This window comes from Miscanthus floridulus, chromosome 8 (genome assembly GCF_019320115.1).
Source record: "Miscanthus floridulus cultivar M001 chromosome 8, ASM1932011v1, whole genome shotgun sequence".
Taxonomy (NCBI): domain Eukaryota; kingdom Viridiplantae; phylum Streptophyta; class Magnoliopsida; order Poales; family Poaceae; genus Miscanthus; species Miscanthus floridulus.
In genome coordinates, this window is record NC_089587.1 from 11,587,223 (window position 1) to 11,609,315 (window position 22,093).

At 48.4% G+C, this 22,093-nt stretch overlaps 1 protein-coding gene across 1 annotated transcript; it reads right to left on the bottom strand.

Moving 5' to 3' along the window:
* Positions 1–7,624: 7,624 nt before the first annotated feature.
* Positions 7,625–22,093, bottom strand: LOC136468561 (protein MAIN-LIKE 1-like). The gene is made up of 6 exons (XM_066467085.1): positions 21,913–22,093; positions 21,543–21,801; positions 9,045–9,117; positions 8,257–8,931; positions 7,968–8,162; positions 7,625–7,885 (listed from the first exon to the last, which is right to left on the bottom strand). Exons 1-6 carry the CDS (start codon positions 22,091–22,093, stop codon positions 7,625–7,627), a joined length of 1,644 nt encoding a protein of 547 aa, XP_066323182.1.

Consider the following 22,093-nt stretch of genomic DNA (forward strand, 5'->3'; position numbering starts at 1 on the left):
AGCAGCGATGGTATCTGAACTCCGGTGCCAGCAACCACATGACGGGCTCCAAGGCATCCTTCTCTGAGCTCGACGACGATGTTACCGGTATGGTGAAGTTTGGTGATGGCTCAAGGGTGGCTATCCAAGGGCACGACACCATCATCTTCAAGTGCCAGAACAGGGAGCACCGCGTGATAACAGATGTATATTATATCCCGCAGCTACGTTCCAGCATCATCAGCATTGGTCAGCTGGATGAGCGCGATAGCGATGTACTGATCAAGGACGGAGTCCTTAGGATCAGGGACCGGGAGCAGCGACTTCTCACCAAGGTGAAGAGGTCCCTAAACCGGTTGTACCTGCTCGACCTAAAGGTAGAGCAGCTGGTGTGCCTGGCGGCAAGGCACTCCGAGGAACCGTGGATGTGGCTTGCCCGGTTTGGACATCTCAACTTCAACGCGCTTGGTCGGCTGGAGAAGATGGTCCAAGGGTTACCCCACATCAAGCACGAAGGTGAGCTGTGTGACAGCTGCCTGGCCGAGAAGTAGAGGAGGCTACCTTTTCCAAAGGTGGCCAAGTATCGCATGAAGGACGCTCTCAAGCTCATCCACGGTGACCTCTGTGGGCCGATCACGCCTGCTACAAACGGTGGTCGGCGGTACTTCCTTCTACTCATGGATGATTGCAGTCGCTACATGTGGCTACAACTCCTGACGAGCAAGGACAAAGCAGCGGCGACAATCAAGAAGTTCAAGATAGGCACGGAGGCCGAGAGCGGCAAGAAGCTCCGCGTGCTGAGGATTGATCGCGGTTGCGAATTCACTTTGGTGGAGTTCGCTGCATACTGCGTGGATCAGGGTGTGGGGCAACACCACACCGCGCCGTACTCGCCACAACAGAATGGCATAGTGGAGAGGCGGAACCAGACGGTGGTCAGCATGGCCCGATCCATGATGAAGGCCAAAGGCATGTCGGCAAGGTTCTAGGGAGAGGCGGTGACCACGGCGATGTTCATCCTCAACCGCTCTTCGACCAAGGCCCTGATGGGTAAGACACCGTTCGAAGCTTGGTATGGGCACAAGCCGAGCGTGCCCTTCCTCCAGACATTCGGCTGCATCGGCCACATCAGGAAGACAAAGCCGAACCTCACCAAGCTAGAGGACAGGAGCACACCCATGGTGTTCCTGGGCTACATAGAGGTTACCAAGGCATACCGGCTCTATGACCCATGCGGAGACAAGGTGCTTTTCTCGTGCGACGTCATGTTTGACGAGGAGGCGGCTTAGGACTAGAGCAGTCCGAGCATGGGGGAAGCTGGCGGCTTCACTAGCACCTTCATCGTCGAGCACTTGGTCAGCCACGGTGGTGGAGACACTAGAGAAGAGGTGTCGAGCACTCCGGGAGGAGCGCTGAGCACTCTAGCGGTAGAGCCGAGCACTCCTAGGGCAGTGCCGAGCACTCCGGGGGAGATGCCGAGCACTCCAAGAGGAGTGTCGAGCACTCCTAGAGGGATGCCGAGCATGCTAGGAGTGGTGCCGGGAGGTTCTATAGTGGTGGCGACCACTCCAAGATGGGTGCCGAGCACTCCCATGATGAAGCCAAGATGTCTTGCAGTGGTGCCAACCACTCTAAGATTGAGGTTGGACACTCCTACAGTGTGGCCGAACACTGCAGGAGTAATGACGAGCTGTCTAGAAGTAGTGCCGAGCACTGCAACTAGGGCACCGAGCACTCAATGTGCTATGTCGGGCACTCCGACGGAACAGGGAACTCCATCGATGCCGATCGAGTTCGCCTCTCCTCCAAGTGACATCACTGAGTTCGTGGATGCCTTCTATGAAGGTGAGGATGTGCGGTTCCGCAGGCTAGACGGCATCGTCGGCGGCACAGGACCCTCAGGACTGGCTGGTCGGCTGCTCAACGACGTAGAGCTGCTACTAGTCAGCGCAAAGGAACCACCACATTCACGCTGGCCGAGCGAGATGGAAACTGGCGATGGGCGATGCTGGAGGAGATGAAGGCGATCGAGGAAAACGAGACATGGTAGCTCATTGATCCACCTCTAGGATGCCGTCCGATCAGCCTAAAGGTGAAATTTTCGTATTTTGATCTCTTTTGAAAACAATTTCTAGAAAAATACCAACGCCAAAACAATTTCTGAAAATAGACCATTTTTAGGCGTCTTAGCACATGACGCCGAGATATGAGGCTCGGCGTCGTGTCACGCCACGCCGAGGTTCTGCCACGTCATGGACGACCGGGGTCATCGTCGCCACGTTGGTGCGTGGGTCCGAGACGTCGGCGTCGTGTCAGCCGACGCCAAGTACCCAACATCGGCGCGGTCGGATAGAGCGCCGAGCTTTGGCCCCATCCGGAGCGCGGCCCAGGCGGCCCAACAGAGGACGGTGGCCCAGAAGCTCGGCGTTGGGTCACTTAACGCTGAGCCTCCAGACCTCAGCGTGATCCGACTCAACGCCGAGGTCTGGACCCTTTAGGCCGCGCCGAGGCCCCTTCTTCTTCTTCCCTCCCCTCCTCCATTCCCCACGGCTCCCAAATCCCCCACGGCCCCCACGAAACTCTAACCTCCAAAATCGACCCCCGGTGCCCGGATCTCGTCTCCCAAAGCTTCCTCGAGGTAATGGTCCCTGCCCTCCTCCATTCTATCCGCGTAGATGTGCTTACATTGTCCCTAATCATTTGGAATCATGGTTGTTTGGTGATTTGGTATATTTGTGTTTGCATTTGCAAAATGTATGGCTTAGGATGATTGAGTGCATTGTTGTTTAACTGTTATATGTGATGAACATGTTAGGTTAGTTTGGTTTCTAGTTATTTTGGTCATTAGGGTTATTTGTTTATTGTAGGTGTCATTAGGGTTAGTTATTTGTTGGTCATTAGGGTTACTATGTATTTTATTAATTTGTTGGTCATTACATTTCAATTTGTTATGACCAAGGCGTTTTCTTCGTAACGTTAGGATGCCAAGACGTGGTAAAGCTCGTATTCCAAGGTAATCCCAATGTTTATTCATTATCTGTGCAACAAATAGAAAACCCTAGGTTTAGGTTTGGTTCTCCGTTAATATGACTAAATTCTTTCAATTGTAGCTATGGTCGCCATAGGGCAAATCTCTACGACCTAAAGCCTCTCCCTGAAGGTGTTCCTCGACCAATGTGCTTTTGTGGTGATCCTTGCAAGGTAGACATCTCTGAAGATGAGGAAACATATAGGCAGAGGTACTGGATGTGTCCCAATTATGCATGGGAACCTACAAAGCAACAACGCCGTGCATCGTTTGTGAGGAATTTTTATTTTGTTAATTAATTTTCTTGTGATATTAAGTATTGCTTATTTATTTGTTTTGTAACAATTTGTTTTTCTTGCAGACCGTTCCACCACTGTGTGACTTTGAGCAGTGGATTGACACTGAGATCAAGGAGTCGGACAAGCAGCGTCTAGAAGGCCTGAAGGAGTGGGATGCGGAGGTTAAGGAGAGGTTTGAGCAGAGACGCAGACTGGAGGCTATAGAAAAGGAGCATAAGGAAGAGGAGGAAAGGAGGCGTGTTGCTGCATACCGGGCGGAGAGGGAGAAGAAGATTGAGCATGTGCGCCGAGCGAAGGCAGCGATGGAGGAGAATCCCGATGCCGAGAGGAAGGGAAAGTGGCCTCGTTGCACTCAGTAGGTATTTGGTTCATTCACGAGCGATGTCGTGTAGCCCTGGACTTTTTTTACTATGTTGTAATGCACTCTGCTTTTATTTCAGATGAACTTATTCCCTGGAATTTTTTTATTATGTTGTAATGCACTATGATTTTATTTCAGATGGTCTTATGCCATGTACTTCGTTAACTATCCGAAGACTGTAGTGGTACTGTTTGTATAACTGAAAAGACTACTTGTGTTGTTGCAGTCACTGAAAGGGCTACAAGTACTGTTGCAGTCACTGAAAGGGGTACTAGTCTATTTGAAAACTCACTGAAAAGCCTAGATTCGTTTACTGTTGTATCTGTAGACGCAATGAATTAATATCAGAGTGATGTATTGCATTAAGATGTAGTGACAAAACACAGGTGTAGCCTTTTCAGATGAAATGATCAGTCATGGTTGTAGGCTTTTCAGATGAAGCATCTAGCCTTTTCAGATTCAATAAATGAGTAGGCACACATGTTTTTTATCACGTAGCATTCATGGTGAACCTGCCTTCATATCTATATATAGTGCTCCATGTCTTGCTCCACATCCACACAACTTGTTTTCTGGTTTAGTTTTAGCAAATGTCGAGCGGAGGTTCCTCGAGTGGAAAGGGTTTAGGTGGAGGGAGAGGAAAGGGGGTGAGGAAGGGACCTCCGATTGTGTGGGAGGGTTCTCTGGGTCCTGATTCTTTTGAAGAAGCAATAGAGGAATTTCCTTTGGAGAGGAAGAGTGACTTCACCCATGAGAGACCTCATACGATAAGCGCATTGAAGATTGGCCAAAATGCCGCCACGGTTTGGATTGCATTGTGCAGATGTACAACGACTGTGACGGTGGAGGCCGTCGTTTCTTCAGATGCCCGCGAGGATTTGTATTGCCTTTGAACTCTCTCCTTTTTAAGATTTGCATGTAGTTTCTAGTAGTACTTATTGGTAGATGGGTTTTCAGGATTCAAGCTGTCCAGATAACTGTGGCTTCACTAGATGGGTCGACCCTCCTCCTATCTATCCCCATCAACAGTACATCACATATCTACAGGGACACATCTTTGACCTAGAGTATGGCCCTAGAAGTGGTAACAGGGACAAGTCGGACGACGACAACAGCAATGATGCAGAGGAGGCACTATGCAATAATCCGTACTGCGAGTGCACGAACCATAAGAAGGACGGACCTCCTTCTCCACCGCCACCGCCACCGCCACCACCACCGCCTCCGTCAACTGGATCATACTATGGGGAAGGCGCAACTCAGTTCAATATGTGGGAGCATTATTAGGACCAACATTTGTTAGTCAATCCGAATGTGGAATGCTTGTATGAGTTGTTCTTTTCAATCTCGTAAGGCATGCTAGGTTTAGTTTGCAACATGCCATTGTTAGTTTTTATTTGAGTGTGTTCCCTTTGTAATGTCTGTATCACTTGTTTCTTTTAATCCCCTAAGACATGCTAGGTTTAGTTTGCGACATGCCATTGTTACTTTTGATGTGAGTGTAATCGTTGTGCCTCCGCTATTTCATAAATTGCAGTTTACCTACCTCTAAGTTTCATGTACCATGGTTGATTCCCAAACTGAATAAAAAGATTTGAGTCTCCCTAAAAATAGGGGATTGAAATCGAACCAACAATCGGTTTTTCCTACAGGAACAAATATATAAACATAAATATAACTTGTCTACTCTTATTAGTATAACTCGTGTTAGTCGAAGAGGAATCGTTGAGAAAGATTTTTCATTTGAATCATGCAAATAGGATCGCAACATATACCAAATGGTTTGGGTCGGCGTTTACGTGTTGAGCTGAGGCTCCCCTAGGGTTTGGGGTGTGTGAGGTGGGCTGAGGCTCGGCGTTGAGTCGGCCCACGCCGACCCTAGGGTTTGGCGGGCGTGTGTGAGGTGGGCTGAGGCTCGGCGTTGAGTCGGCCCACGCCGACCCTAGGGTTTGGCGGGCGTGTGTGAGGTGGGCTGAGGCTCGGCGTTGAGTCGGCCCACGCCGACCCTAGGGTTTGGCGGCCGTGTGTGAGGTGGGCTGAGGCTCGGCGTTGAGTCGGCCCACGCCGACCCTAGGGCACGCCGACCCTAGGGTTTGGCGGCCGTGTGGTGGGCTGAGGCTCGGCGTTGAGTCGTCCCACGCCGACCCTAGGGTTTGGCTCGGCTTTCTGCGAGTTGGGCTGAGGCTCGGCGTCGAGGCGGCCCACGCCAACCCTAGGGTTTGGAAACGGCCGTGGCCCAGTTTGGGCCGAACCTCGGCGCTTAGTCATAACACGCCGAGCTTGGGCACCTCGGCGCTTCGATGCAAGGGTTTCCAGGAAGCACCAGGGGTCGGCGTGAAATGACTAAACGCCGAGCTTGGGCACCTTAGCGCTTCGGTGAATTGCTTTCTAGTACGTACCAGGGGTCGGCGTCAAATGACTAAACGCCGAGCCCCTGGGTTCACCAATATATCATCTCTTCTTTGCATGCTTCGTCCCCTTTGCATCCCCTTCGCTAGCTCCCCGACTCTCCTAACATGTCACCGTGGATCTTCTTTGCGTGCTTCGTCCCCTTTGCGTCCCCTTCGCTAGCTCCCCGACTCTCCTAACATGTCACCGTGGATCCAACAGAGGTTGATCGTAACGTGAAGGATGGGGATGATGACACCCCTTCTTCCTTGTGAGTTGCGACGGAGGCCCTTAATAGCTGGAAACATGAAACATGGCGACGTTCCACACATTCACATAACACATGACCACACCGACAGACACATTCATTCAACATCCATACATACAAAAGGTCCAACACATTAAGCATCCAACATAGTCCAACACATTCAACATCCAACATAGTCCATACATATGTTTCATCAATCAACAAACATAGTCCAAAACATAGTACAAGGTCCAATGCATACATAGTCCATGCACAAAATAAAGCATATGAAGTCTTTGGATCTTTTATCGCTCCTTCTACCTTAACGTGGACGGCGAGCGTAACGCTTTCCCCTCCCAAACGGATAGGTACCTGGAGTGTACCTGTCCACTGGTCTGAGCGTCCTATGTGGACATCCAGAACCGGAGGGGCCTTGAGTTCCTTGGGGTGCATCTCCAAGCTGGGACATGCCAATCTCATCATACTCATGATCATACTCTCCCTGTCCTTCATCAACTTCATCATCATAATGACCATGTCCTTGACCACCCTCTGCAGTAGTTGCTGCACCATGTGAAGAAGAAGTCATGCCACCATGTGCACCATGTGAAGATGAAGTCCCTCCAACATGTGCAGTAGAAGGTCCAGCACCAAGCTGTTGTGGGACTGCCACATCCGGGGAACGTCTACATCCAAGGCATGCAGCTACCTTTCGTAGGCGATGCATGGCACGCTGCATTTTGAAAGCACTATTAGTAAGTGGGGTTGGTCGCAAAACTATATAAAGATGTAACATCAACTGAATGAGAGAAGACTACCTAAATGTGTTGTCGTAACATGGAGGCCTCATCAGGATCGCCCACAGGAATCATCAATGCCCTTCCTTGGTCGGCCACTGTCCTCATTATCTCCATGCTCTATGCAACAAAAACAATAATTTATGTCTCTATCACAGTAAAGACCTCAGAGATTGAAATAGTTGTATCACTTACAGCTCTGGCTAACGCAGGGGCGATCTCAACTTGCCTGCCTTCTCGGGTAGCTTGGTCATATGGGTTGTTGCCCTCATCCTCGCTCGCAATGTCAGCAATGTCTTGCTCCGTCCAAGTGGGCCTCAATTGAAGCCTTGTTCATTGACCAAACCAAACAAGGTAATCATGGAATGCCTTGTCACGATGGACGGCGTGGATGCCCATGTTGTTCTGCTCCATCAACATCCACTCATCAATGTAGCGATGGTGCTCCAGCTGCCAGTTGGTGATCTTCTTATTTTTTTGTCTGTTGAACCTGCAAATTTTACACCAAATCGGCAATATGAAGGCCTACTCAATGATTCTTTCATGTGAAACGAACAAAATATTGTATGTTACGTACTTGTGGAGCTGCCAACCGGTGGAGAAATCATCAGGCAGAGAAGGCTGCAGCCTACCAAACCGCCGTGCTACACGGTGAGGGAGATGGTACTCAACTGCATAGAAACAAATAAGGGGGGTCCTCATCGTCCAGACGTCCTCGTCTGCCATGCACAAGGCGCTCAAGTTGAGATCCGTTACTTGCCTCCGCCGATATGGGCTCCATTGAACCTGTACACAACGTCGTCATCAACTAGTCGACGCTCAATTTGTGCACATATCCTCGATTAGGGCAAAAGGGTGGGAAACTTACATGCTGTGGCAAAAGGGTGTCCAGCTCGTTGGTGAAGCTGATGTACGCGTGGCGTGACACGTGGTATGTTCCATGGGCTCGCTCGTAGAGGTGTGCCACGGTAGGGGCGACAACTGCGTCTCCTTGAGGAAACCAAGGTTGTGGGGGATCAAGCTGATGCGGTCTCCCAACTGGAAGCCTCTCCCACATCCAAATCTGCAAAAAAAGAGTGGAAACATGAATGTTAATCACTTTTGTTAAGAAAATACATTGAATTGTAGTGGTAACTTGTACAACTTTGCTTTATTACCTGCAACAGTGTGATGCAGCCTGACATTGTAGCGTGCGAGCCTCCAGGATGGCGGCAAGCCTCGCAAAGCTGACGGTACAGGAAGGCAAGTATAGCCGAGCCCCAACTCCTATTGCCGGCATCCTCCCAGTTCAAAAGGCACGGAATGTACATCCAGGACGCCGTGTCTCCAGTGCCGTCAGGGAAGAGAACCGTACCTAACATGTGGAGGACATAGGCCCGACAGTAGTATGTCACGGTCTCGGCGTCTACGTTGGGTGGGCACTCCCGAAACTGCTGACGAAGCCACCTCAGGGACACCCCACTGCTGCGCCGTTTCTTGCCAGCCTCAACTGCCGCTAGGGGCCGTCCCAAGAAGTGCTCAACCCGCTGCTGCCATCCTTCAGACTCCGTGTCTCCTGTCACTGGGAATCCTCGGATTTTGACTCCAAGGATCATGGCAATGTCCTCGAGAGTGACCGTCATCTCCCCGCATGGTAGGTGAAAGCTGTGTGTCTCCGGACGCCACCGATCTATCAACGCCGTCAGCGCCGCTGGGTTGAAAGGTGGCGTGCCTCGACGACAAACACGAGCAACGGTAGCAAGGTTCGCCACCTTCAGGAGGGGCGTGTACCTCTCGTCGTAGACCATGGTCGTAGAGGCCTCATGTGTCATTGGCCTCAGCACATTCAAAACCTGCAAAAAAAACAAGCATGAAAAAGTATTAGTGCATGTCACTTTATAAAGAGCATGGACTATAGAGCAAAACATGAACAATGCAGTGTTTTCATACGAATTGTTGAATATACCTCTCCGTTCTCGATCCTCCGAGCCCGGTGGTGCTCATCGAACCTTGGATCAAGAAGGGGGAACCGATCCATCCTGCAACATAAGCAATGACAAACCATTAGTGTAAGTTAAAGCATGTGTATGTGGTACGAAGTAACATAAAAATAAAAAAACAAAAGTAAACCAATGTACCATTACACAAAGCAATTCTAGTAGCTAGCTTGATGGATACTTGTTGTCTAAGTAGTTCAGGACATTTTCTCTTATTGTGGCCCGGCTTATGGCAACCAGAGCAACGACTCTTTTGGGTGTCCTCTACAAAATGTCTCCCAACCTTACTCGTGGTTGATCTACCTTTCGTGGCTCGGTCCATGTCCATCCTGAACCGTTTCCGCCGCCTAGGTCCTCTACTCTTCCAGAGTAAACCAAGATTAGCCACATACTTGGGGCCATCATAAGTAGGCCATTGACTCTCGTCAAGATATGGCTCGAACTGAGGATTCTAGGTGCTCATTAGGTTCCTCAAAGAGAACTCCGCGGCCATACGGGGAGGGACCTCAGGGTCAACACGTCTAAGGCGACAGGCTGTAATCATGTGGGAGCAAGGCCTATGGTATATGATCGGTTTTCCACACGTACACTTGTTCTCATTGATCACTACTTTATGTTTTCGAGCACCACGGTCTTCACCACCAATGTTAGTTCCGCCACCCTCTAGAATCTCATATCCATGGTTGATCGGATCGAAACATGAACCCTTCTATCGTTTAGACTTTTTCTTTGAGAAAGCTAGTTCCTGAGATGCTAAAAGTGGCCAAGCTTTGCCTGCTGTCCATAGAGACCTCGCATGCTTCTTCCTCGAAATGAACCAAGAATTCAACTTGTAGAAGGTGAATGAGGCAATAGCAGTCACAGGCAGACCACGACAACCTCTTAGAAGGCTGTTGAACATCTCTACCATGTTACTAGTCATGAAGCCCCATCTCCAACCACCCGTGTCATATGCAAGTGACCACTTATCCTTCGACGCCATCAACTCGCTCAAGAATTGCCTGCCATCAACATTTGTGGCTAACTTCAGGGCATCTAACTTGTCTTTGAATAATTGAACCTCTTGCTGCCTGCAAACCTCCTCAATTAATTTGAAGTTGTCCTTTGTGTGATCACGCCTTATAAGATTCTGAGCAAGGTGTCTGGTGCACCACCGGTGATGTATTTGGCCGTAACCAGGAATCTCTTGTTCTACGGCATTCAGAATGCCAGCATGCCTATCGGATATCACACAAACATCACGTCCCAGACCAATTACCACTTGTCTTACTAGCCTGAGAAACCAACACCAACTATCCGTGTCCTCCTTCCGAACAATCGTAAAGGCCAATGGCACAAGCTGGTCCTCTGCATCTGTCCCAATACAAATAAGCATTGTGCCTTCAAATTTCCCTGTAAGAAAGGTCCCGTCAATTGAGACGACGGGCCTGCAATGCTTGAATGCTTCGATGCTCTGCCCGAACGCCCAAAACGCCCTTCCAAATACCTGGCTACCATTCCTTGTTTCACCCTCCTTAGGTAAATACTCGAAGTGCATCCCAGGATTTACGGCCCTCATTGCGTTCAACATTACAGGGAGGCGCTCATAAGCTTCTTCCCAATTTCCAAATATTATCTCCAGTGCACGCTGCTTTGCCCTCCATGCTTTCCCATACTTGACATAGTAATTATACCGTTGGAAGATGATCTCAACCAATGCAGACACCGTAATGGTTGGCATATGCTTCACCACGGGGCATAATTGCCTTGCAATGAACCTAGAATTGAGCTGTAGATGGTTCTCTTCTGCCTCAGCAGTGGCACAAACATGTGGTTGCTTCACTGAGGTAATCTTCCATTTGCCTGCCTTCGTCTTCCTAGCATATACTCTCTAACCACACTGTTGTTCTTCACAAGCAACAGTGTACCTCTTCTCCTTGAATGAATTGATGACCCTAAAAGGTCGGTTGTGTACAATGGAGTACTCTTGCAACCATGATTTCAACTCATCCATGGTAGCAAACAATATGCCCTTCCGTATGATGAGGCAACCGCTAACATCAGGCACAGTTGTATCACTTTGCCCACCATCAGCTACTGCCCTATGACCATGGCTAAGGTCCTCGAAATCACCAACTAGTGGATCTCTCCAAGGCAAGACCCTAGACAATATCTCTATTTCCCTTAAATTCAGACGACCAACAGGGCGATCGTCATCAGAGTCTTCGGCTATCTCCTCTACGAAGGACTCATCATCTCCAGCTATCTCCATGTCAAAACGGTTCGTAGCCCTAGCATCACCAAAGTCTTCTTCACTACTAAGATCATCTTCGTCGCTAAGCTCATCCTCAATAGAAAAGTCTCCGCTAGCGTCGTCCAAACCTTCTTCTGCATCAACAATTACATAATCATCATCATCTTCATCACTATCATGATTGCCCTCACCATCGGCAACTGGATTCTCTTCCTCATCTCCACCATAGCCTAGTTGTGTGACAAGTATTTCTTCTTCAGGCAAAGGACCATAACCTATGTGAGCGGGGGAAGATGGCCATGCTTCGAAGTTATCATTTCCTAAGCCGGACTCCTTACTTACTACTAAATCCAAAGATCGCATTTCTGAGGCCAATACAACTGCCTTGTAATCATTCCATTCAGACTCGTTTGTAATTTTGAGCAACCGCTTGATCCGAGGACCCTTCGACGACCCAACATCTATGACACCTTCAAACTGAACATGCACGTCTCCTTCATTCCAGCCTAACTTAACCTTCACTCGCTCCACTAACTGGGTCAAAGATGGTGTTTCAGAAAAAATCAACAACTCCTCACACATGTCCAGAAATTCCAAACTATCATCTCTTGTCCTAACAATACGGCCTCCATGATGCAACCTCACTAATTTATCCATCTACATCCATCACACAACAAGTAGTGTAACATATGAATATATTTCAATCCAATAAGTAGAAACTAAAATATATCATTTCATCGTTTTTCAACCCCAACAACATAATCATTTCTAGTCATAACAAATTGAAATGTAATGACCAACAAATTAATAAAATACATAGTAACCCTAATGACCAACAAATAACTAACCCTAATGACACCTACAATAAACAAATAACCCTAATGACCAAAATAACTAGAAACCAAACTAACCTAACATGTTCATCACATATAACAGTTAAACAACAATGCACTCAATCATCCTAAGCCATACATTTTGCAAATGCAAACACAAATATACCAAATCATCAAACAACCTTGATTCCAAATGACTAGGGACAATGTAAGCACATCTACGCAGATAGAATGGAGGAGGGGAGGGACCATTACCTCGAGGAACCTTCGGGAGCCGAGATCGTGGCACCGAGGGTCGATTTTGGGGGTTAGGGTTTGGTGGCGGCGCGGGGGAGAAGAGGAAGAGAGGGAGGCCGGCGGTTTCAGAATGAAGGGAGGAAGAAGAAGGGGCCTCGGCGCGGCCTAAAGGGTCCAGACCTCGGCGTTGAGTCGGATCACGCCGAGGTCTGGAGGCTCGGCGTTAAGTGACCCAACGCCGAGCTTCTGGGCCACCGTCCTCTGTTGGGCCGCCTGGGCCGCGCTCCGGATGGGGCCAGAGCTCGGCGCTCTGTCCGACCGCGCCGATGTTGGGTACTTGGCGTCGGCTGACACGACGCCGACGTCTCGGACCCACGCGCCAACGTGGCGACGACGACCCTGGTCGTCCGTGACGTGGCAGAACCTCGGCGTGGCGTGACACGACGCCGAGCCTCATATCTCGGCGTCATGTGCTAAGACGCCTAAAAATGGTCTATTTTCAGAAATTGTTTTGGCGTTGGTATTTTTCTAGAAATTGTTTTCAAAAGAGATCAAAATACGAAAATTTCACCAGCCTAAAGTGGGTGTACAAGGTCAAACGGGACGAGCTCGGTGCCATTATCAAGCATAAGATGTGCCTCGTTGCCCGAGGCTTTGTTCAATGTGAGGGCATAGACTTCGAGGAGGTCTTTGTGCTAGTAGCGCGCATGGAGTCGGTCCGTTTGCTACTAGCCTTGGCAGCAGCAAAGGACTGGCACGTCCATCACTTGGACGTTAAATCAGCCTTCCTCAATGGTGAGCTAGTGGAGAAGGTCTTCGTCAGGCAACCTCCAGGTTTCGCTGTCAAGGGAGAGGAGCACAGGGTGCTCCGACTACACAAGGCGCTCTACAGGCTGCGGCAGGCCCCACGAGCATGGAACGCCAAGCTTGATGCCACGCTGGGCGAGCTTGGGTTTCAACGGTGTGCAACTGAGCACGCGCTTTACACATGGCGACGGGGGAAGGAGGAGCTCGTCGGCGTCGTGTATGTGGATGACTTGATCGTCACCGGCGCGCGCACAAAGGACATCAATGGCTTCTAGCACGAGATGGTGGTTCATTTTCAAATGAGCGATCTCGGCGCACTCTCCTACTACCTCAGCCTCGAGGTGAGACAGGGGAAGGAGGAACTCACGCTCAATTAGAGCGTGTATGCCTCCAAGCTGTTGGAGAGGAGCGGCATGGCTAAGTGCAAGCCATGCGTGACTCCGATGGATGAGCGGCTGAAGCTGACGAAGGCCAGTACCACGGCTAAGGTGGATGCAACACTCTACCAGAGCATCATTGGTGGTCTACGCTACCTAGTCCACATGAGGCCGGACATTGCGTTCACTGTGGGCTACGTCAGTCGCTTCATGGAGGATCCCAAAGAGTATCACTGGGCTGTGGTGAAGTGGCTACTACGCTATGTCAAGGGGACGGTAGATCATGGGATCATCTTCCCAAAGACTGGTGAGAGTAGGCTATAGCTCACTGTGTTCAACGATGCAGACATGGCGGGGGACATCGACGGACGATGGAGCACCTCTGATGTGCTCGTCTTCCTCGGGTCAGCCCCAATTTCATGGCTGTTGCTGAAACAGAAGGTGGTGGCGCTATCTATGTGTGAGGCAGAGTACGTAGCGGCGGCCACAGCGGCGTGCCAAGTTGTATTGCTGCGTCGGCTACTAGGCGAGCTGACCGGCGTGGAATCTCACCCACCAGCACTGATGGTGGACAACCAACCCGCCCTCGCCCTCGCGAAGAATCCATTTCTGCACGACCGGAGCAAACATATCGACGTGAAGTTTCACTTCCTCAGGGACTATGTCGATGGAGGGCAGATCATCTTCGAGTTCGTCGAAACTGGTCGTCAACTCATAGACGTCCTCACCAAGCCGCTCGGACGTCTTTGAGTCACGGAGCTGAAGGAGATGATCGACATAGAGAGGGTACAAGGGTTAATAGTAGGATTAGGGAAAGATTGTTAGATAATCTACTGCTATATTATGTGAACACAACAAGGGAAGGAGATGCCGAAAAGGCTCCCTGCTATGATATTGTAGCCGCTGCAGGTGCAGACGCCGCACGCCTCACCTGCAACAGTGTAGCCACATGTAGAAGTCGACGCAGAGTCAGCCCTATATGTTATTTAGTTACTGTTACAGCATGTGTGCTGTACTAGGACTAGATGGATAGAGTTGTATAAATAGACTACCAAGGCAACTCAGTAAAAAGAGTTCAGATTTGCCATCTCATAGACAGGGCTTCGGCCAACGCTGGTGTCTTGTATTATGTGTGCTTGCTCTGTTCTCCCTTCTTCTAACTCTAGCCATAGTGTGTGGGGATGGACAACGCTTGTTCGTGGTCGGCACGGCTAGTGGGTGCTCTGCAACACTAGCGGGTGCTCGGCAAGACTGGTGAGTGGTTCACTCACCTGAGCTGGTGATCCTGTGGACCAACAAGGGAACACCGAGTCGCCCAAACGGACGACGCGGGGCCTAGGCCAAAACCATCTATTAGCTAGAGCCGAAATTCTTCCTATATATGTAAACATAGTTCTATTATCAATTAAGTAATGTCTGGAATCGATTTTTGTTACTTGAAACAGTATTGAGCCTTTAGATTCAAGAAATTCTGAATGAAAACCTAGGGCACTCTGAATGAAAACCTGGAGCTGATCGATCAGATCAGTGACACAACATAAACTGCGGCAAGGCATACCAAGCTGAAGGGGCAAATATTAAAATCATCAGAACAATGTATAACAAACCTGTATATATATAACATACCTGAAAACATGATGGGCAGGTGGATCGGGAGGCACTGGATGTGGAGATGCTCGTCGCGCAAGCGCCGGTGGCAACGAACGGGGTAGAGGCCGCCATAAGGCCCCCTTTGGGAGACCCAATCCACGGGGGTTTCTCCGCCTTTTCCCTGGGCCAGGCCCCCACGTGGATTTCGGCCATGGGGAGATGCCCCCTTGCATTTGGAAGCCCATCACCCGGGAGAGGGCGACCCGAGCCCCGTACTTTCCACGGGGCGGCTCGTCCCGCACCCAGTGGTCCGGGCGGCTCTTCCCCGACCCGAGCGAGGGCGACGAAGAGGAAGCACCGCTGCCGCCGTCCTCCCACCACCGCCGCCGCCGACATCGCCCCCATCGCCGCCACTGAGCTCGCCCCCCATCACCGCCGCCACCACCGAGCTCACCGCCCCCCTACCGCCGCCGAGCTCGCCCCTCGCTGGCTTCTTCCTTATCTCCATCGCCGGCCTCGCGACTACCACCACCACCGTCCGAGCTTAAAGATCTACTCAGGTTAGCTCCAAGAACCTGTCCAAGTTCCTCACCTAGATCTAATTCGTATTGAAGTGTGCACGATGGATGCACTAGCCAGATCCAAAGCGCAATACCATTTAAATTGCATACTATTTTTGGATCATCGTTTCTACGTGCAATCTGCAGTTAATAATGAGTAAACGAGGCTAGGCTAGCTAGACTCAAAGTGGAGCTGGATCTGGATTTGTTAAATTATCCTAGAAAAATCAAGGATCTACCATTTTTTGCTATAATGTACTGGTTGACCAGTGAATGAATGTTGTTCTATTTATTGTTGTAATACCAACAGATTTACCTATAGTTAAAATTAGATATTTGCTTGTCATCTTAGTATGCTTCATCTACAATTCTTAGTTGACAGATTGTTTTCAGGGTGAAGACAAGAAGTGACCCAGCAAGTTCCACTTCCTTGCTTAGCAGCTTAGGTAGTCTTGTTTGTCTCTGTTACTGATTCCTCTCCCTTGTTCATTTGAGCTGTGATTCCATGAATTTGCTGCTTTGGTTATATGTTTCAATTTTGGTAATATTTGGACGACATCTGGTAATATTTGTCAATAAAGCAGAGGATCTGGTAATATTTTGATGACATCTGTGAATTATGGTTAAAAGAAAAACATTGGCAAAGACTTGCTGCTAGTTGCTAGAAGGCATAATGCACTCATACACCAGTCTTAAGTGTATAAAAAATATACTGTTTAGGATTGTATTTGTATTTTGATGTTGCACAAAGCAAAACAGTTAATTGTTAGATTATGTTTGGTGAGTTGCAAATGCCTAGTAAGTATTTTTTAAAGACAAATTGTGACATTGTTTAGTTGCCCAAAATATATCTCGATATCTAGATAGGTTTCTAATAGTTGAGTGAGAGCTAAAATAGAAGATTGCATGCAGTTTTCTAATCCTACTAGGAGTATGTAGTAGATGCCGGATCCATCTCAATTAGCTATTTGCTGTGGAAGAGAGATGCATTTCCTATTACATTTTGGAATTAGCAGTATTCACTTTTTTCTGTAAACTTCTGTATCGGAGGTGACATACACATATGAAAAATAAATCCTGGTTACTAACTTACTATACTTACTGAGTTGGACTAACCTAGCCAAGACCTTACATATTTGCCCCCATTTAATTAACTGGAGTAAGATCTGCCTAGATCCTAAACCTTAGGAGTTGACTGAGTAATAGGTTCTTGCAAATCTCGTTTCGATCTACTTGAAAATTGTATTGCAGTTCAGAGAACTCTTCTGTTATGCTTGGCAGTTCAGGGAACTCTTCTTTTATGTATTGCAGTTCATAGAACTCTTCTTTTATGTTTGGCACATCAGTTATAATTCTTGTTTTTAGTTATATTATATCCTATTTAATAATATTAGCCCTATATAATAGATAATGGGTTCTTGGGAGGAGGATGTTAGGCAGTTCATGTTTGATATAATTCCAACATTGACTCATAGATTCATCAAGCTTCCAAATCCAAACCAAACACATGCCAAGATTATCAAACCCTCGGTTCATGCCGTTCTTCCAGGTTAGTCATATAGGCTGCTTGCCCTTGTATCATTCCAAACACACTATTTCTTTTTACGTGCAGAGCTACATTGGCGCCATTGATGGAACACATATCCCTATTACTATCAATGAAGATAAGGCCCCTCCTTTTAGAAACAGAAAAGGGACATTGTCCCAAAATGTTATGTTCGCTTGTGACTTTGATCTCAAATTCACTTTCATCTCTTGTGGATGGGAAGGATCTGCGTCTGATGCAGGAGTCCTATGTTCTGCTCTTACGGAGGGGTTTCATGTACCGCCAGAGAAATTCTACCTTGTAGATGGCGGATATGCTAACACTCCATCATTCATAGCACCGTACTGAGGAGTTAGGTACCACCTTGGTGAGTTTAGAAGGCGTGGATCATCGCAGAGAAATGAGTATGCAAACTACAAGGAGTTGTTTAAGCATCGTCATGCACAACTTCGGAATCATATTGAAAGGGCATTTGGGGTGTTGAAAAAACGGTTTTCAATTCTGAAAGTGGAAACACACTATCCAATTGAGACTCAGATCAAGATTCCTGCAGTAGCAGCGGTATTTCACAATATAATTAGAGGGCACAATGGGCAAGATAGTTGGCTAGATCACCAACCACAATATATCAATCCAACCACTTTTGTTGATATGCCAGAGGGGGATAACAGTTATCCAAGTGAGATAGAATCGAGTGATGGCAACACATTGTGAGATCAAATCGCGCAAGGCATGTGGGCTGCCTATAATAATTAGATGGTAATTTGAAGCATTGTTCATAATTTTCAGCATTTTACCTTACATTTATATTTCTAGACTTTTAGCTTATATTTATCTTTCACCATTTTTCAGCAATGTCGCGCAAGCGCCGGTGGCAACGAACGGGGTAGAGACCGCCATTAAAGAGCGGGGAGAACACGAGGTAGTGCCGAGGCGGCGTATTGGGCAGTGGAGGAGAGAGCATCGATGATCGCGGGAGGACCTGCATCTCCACTTCTGAGCCGATCGAATGCGCGGCCGGCGGCGCGGGGAATGGAAAAGCAGATCCTCCGATAGAAGAAGGAAGGACGTGGACCGTGGGCCGTGGCACGACAATATACGAGTTTCAATGGCCTCCGACTCTCCAGGTGGGCCGTGGCACACGACAACCATGGAAACAAACCGATCGGATCCTCGAGCGCTGGATCACATCCTGTATCAACGGTGCCACAACACCACGGCGACGGGGCGCCCTGCCACCTGCCGTGCCCAGCCTCAACGCCGCCCAAGAACGGCACCCGGCCACAGCAACGCGCGCGGCCTGCCCATGGTCGTAGTCCCTCACAGTCACCGAACGTCGGCGGCGGCGCGGCGCACGACGGTGGTGGCGGCGAGAGGCTGGCGTTCATGAGCCATGACGCCGCGCGGCAGACAGACCAGCACCCTACCCAGAGTCGAATTATTCCCGTACATGTTTCTTTCATCTTTCACATTCATTCTTTGCCGTGCCAAAAAAAAAGTATCTCCAACTGACGACTCTGAGTAGGGGTTTTGTGGCACTTGTTTAGTGGATGAGTGTTCTCTGGGTGGATTTTCTGATTTTGGTTTCGATCAGTCTCACTGAAATGTTCCAATTTCTCGCTTCAGTTTAACTTCGGTTGATCTAGGTGTTTTTTTTCTTTTTTTTTTTGTTTCGGTTGGTGCAAGTGTTTTGGTTTAGATGTGTTGCTTAAACGATAATGATATCTCGCGGACGTCCGTCCCCTGACTCTCGTCCGGAAGTCATCCTCACCCACTCATCTATGGATCCATCCTCATCCACTCATACGCAGAACCCGCACGCCTGCTCTGCGCTGCGCTCCCGTGCTCGCAGGACGGACTCCGCTCGCCCGCGCCACCCTCACTCACGGGACGGACTCCGCCTACGCCGCTCGCTTGGAGCCGCCCCCGCCCGCGCCACCCTCCCGCCGCCCCCGCTTGCGGGACGGACTCTCTGCGCCGCCAGCCCGCCGTCCAGACTCGCGCCTCCCGTCGCAGTCGCACTCCAACCCCTGGCGTCATCTCCTGCGCCGCTCGCCGGTCGCCGCCCGCGACGTGGCAGTCGCCATTGTGCGTAAGCTCATCTCGTTCCTGTACGGCTGTACTGCACCCTTATATGATAGCAGACCTTGAGCTGACGAATATAAAGCGCTCATGTTCTCGGTGCATCCTCCATCGGACTTGGCAGGAGTGGGCCGTCGTAGCGCGTGCCGATGGGGAGGAACCGGACGGTGTCCACCATGGCAGAGGCGCTCAACGATCGATATCCCCAAGCACAACATGAGCTCTTGTCTCCGTATTTTTTTTTCTAAGAGTCAAGTCCAATTTACCACACGAACTAGTCGCTATTTAAGAAGAAGAAGAAGAAGAAATGAGGACTGCACGTGGTGCGGTTGGCAACGACGCCAGGTGCGCGTCCACGCCGCCTGCGTTGGAGTCTTAGCTCACGCAGGTGCTCACCGGGGCTTTGTTCCCATTTTCAACGGTCTCCACTTTGGACTGGTTTAAGCGTGTGCCTCTTTCGCGTGATGTCATAATGGGATCGTGACGTCCCCATCGCCTACGAAATCAGAGGATTTCGGTGACCTCAATAAGGACACGGTCTTCAGGTCTGAGTGTAGTTATAGATTTGTTTGTACACGGGTGGTGTGAGTTTGTATGCGTATGTGTTGTGTGGACGTGCGTATGTACGAACAGATGCTACAGCTGTACTAAGATGATAGACAATCAAAAGAAGAAGAAGAAAGAAACACCCTTAACTTTTCTCCCAAACAACATACGCAGCATAATTTTTAAAACTGGGTAAGATACCCCCTAACCTAACCATTTCCACGTGATTCCTCGTATGTTTTTGCTCACGTGGCAGCGGAGGACCTCACATCTGATGTGGTCTCTCATATATCGAAATAATTCATTCATAATGGATATTTATATCGTACTAATTATGTTCCAAATTATAGTTTGTTTGACTTTTTTTATCTCAAGTTTGACTACTCGTCTTATTTAAAAATTTGTGCTAAATAACACTTCTTTTGTCGTGGCTTGTTTTATTAATAAAAGTTCTTCAAGAATGACTTAAATTTGACTATATTTGCACATTTTTTTTAAAATAAGACGAGCGGTCAAACTTGGGATCAAAAAAGTCAAATGAATTATAATTTGGATCGGAGGAAGTAGTTGATAACTTTTTTTTAATTTGAGATCATATAGAAACCCGAATTCTTTTTAATTTATTAGATTTCAAATTCAATTTTGTAAATTTTTCAAATGACATCGGATGTTCACAGAGTCTATACTAAAGTTGTAGCTCTTAACATAATCTTTAACATTGTAATTGACAACTTTTTTTTGGCTTAAGGTAGTTTTGAGGTTCAAATAACCATTTTAAGCTATCATATTTTGATATTTATTAAAACTTGAATTTTAACCAATCTTAGATCGAGACATGATCTACATGTAATGCTCGATGAGATCTAAAAGTATCTAGTTTTTTTTTCAATAAAATCATTATGAACTGAAAAACGGATGATATGCATGACACACATGTCACGTATATTTGTACCACGTTAATCAAAACTATTCTCAAAATCACTGGGAACAATTTAATGGGGTAGTTTTACTAGTTGTAAAAGTTAAGATGTGTTGGTGTGGAGTTCAAGATGTTCTCAACTTTAGTCATGTTTGGCATAGCTTCTCCAGTAGCTTCACGAGCCGTTTGAAGTTATATTGTATCAAACAGGTATTTTCAAAATAGTTTTGCATGGGAAGATCCTTAAAACATGCTCTCACGAGAGATCTGTATAGATTAGACTGAAAATAGTAGACTTTCCTAGCTTAACTCGTTCTAGTAGGTCCTGCGTGGGATTTTGTGAGAATATATTGTAAAGAGCTCTACATGTAAAGCTGTTTTGACAAACAGTTTATCGAAACAATTTTAACTTCGTTGTTAAAGCTGCTCGTAGAGATGAAGCCGAAAAAAAAACTACTTCACGAGACTAGTTCAGTGTTCAAAGGTAAATTGGACTTGACGCTTGTTTTTATCTCGACCATTTTTTGTTTTGTCTCCATTGTTATTTTGATAAACAACTCGGTCACTGTTCTAACACGTTGAACATGACTAAGCAAGTGCGCACACCACGAATGCAATTTTTCCGTCTTCATCAAGGACATATGTTCTCATATTATGTGTATCAAGATCGACGATGATACGCCCCGAGCCATTCCGAAATATGTGTGTCGTTTGAGCGTCACTGCCGCCACCCTCACCTGTCCTCTACGTCGTCGACGTGCCCCATCCCGCCCTCAGCGTCACGCCGCCTCCGTCCCCACCCGTCCTCTGTGTCGTCACGCTCGCCCCACCCTGCGCTCTGCGCGCCGTTGCCCAGCTCCATGTGGCTCGTGCGGCGTCGCCTTCTGCGCATCGCCGAGCTCCGCGTTGCCGGCGAGCTCCACGCACCATCGTTGAGCTCTTGCGTGCCGATGAGCCTTCGTTCGCCCAAGCAGAATGAGATGTTGCTCTGAAAGCCTATGTTTTAAGTGTTTACGGATGTTTCAACAACGATATTATACATGTTTCAACAGTAATTTGGGCATGTTTCAGTAGTACATCGCCAATGTTGCAGCAAAGATATTGTACATGTTTCAATACTAATCCGGGCATGTTTCATTAGTACATCGCCGATGTTACAGCGGTGGGCCCCAAGGGTGTCCGTGCGGAAGCCAACATCCTCTGTGTGCCGCCGCCGCTCCCACCCGTCCTTTGCATTGTCGCCGTGCGTCCACCCCCGCCCATTCTCTACGTCGTCGCCGCGTCCCAT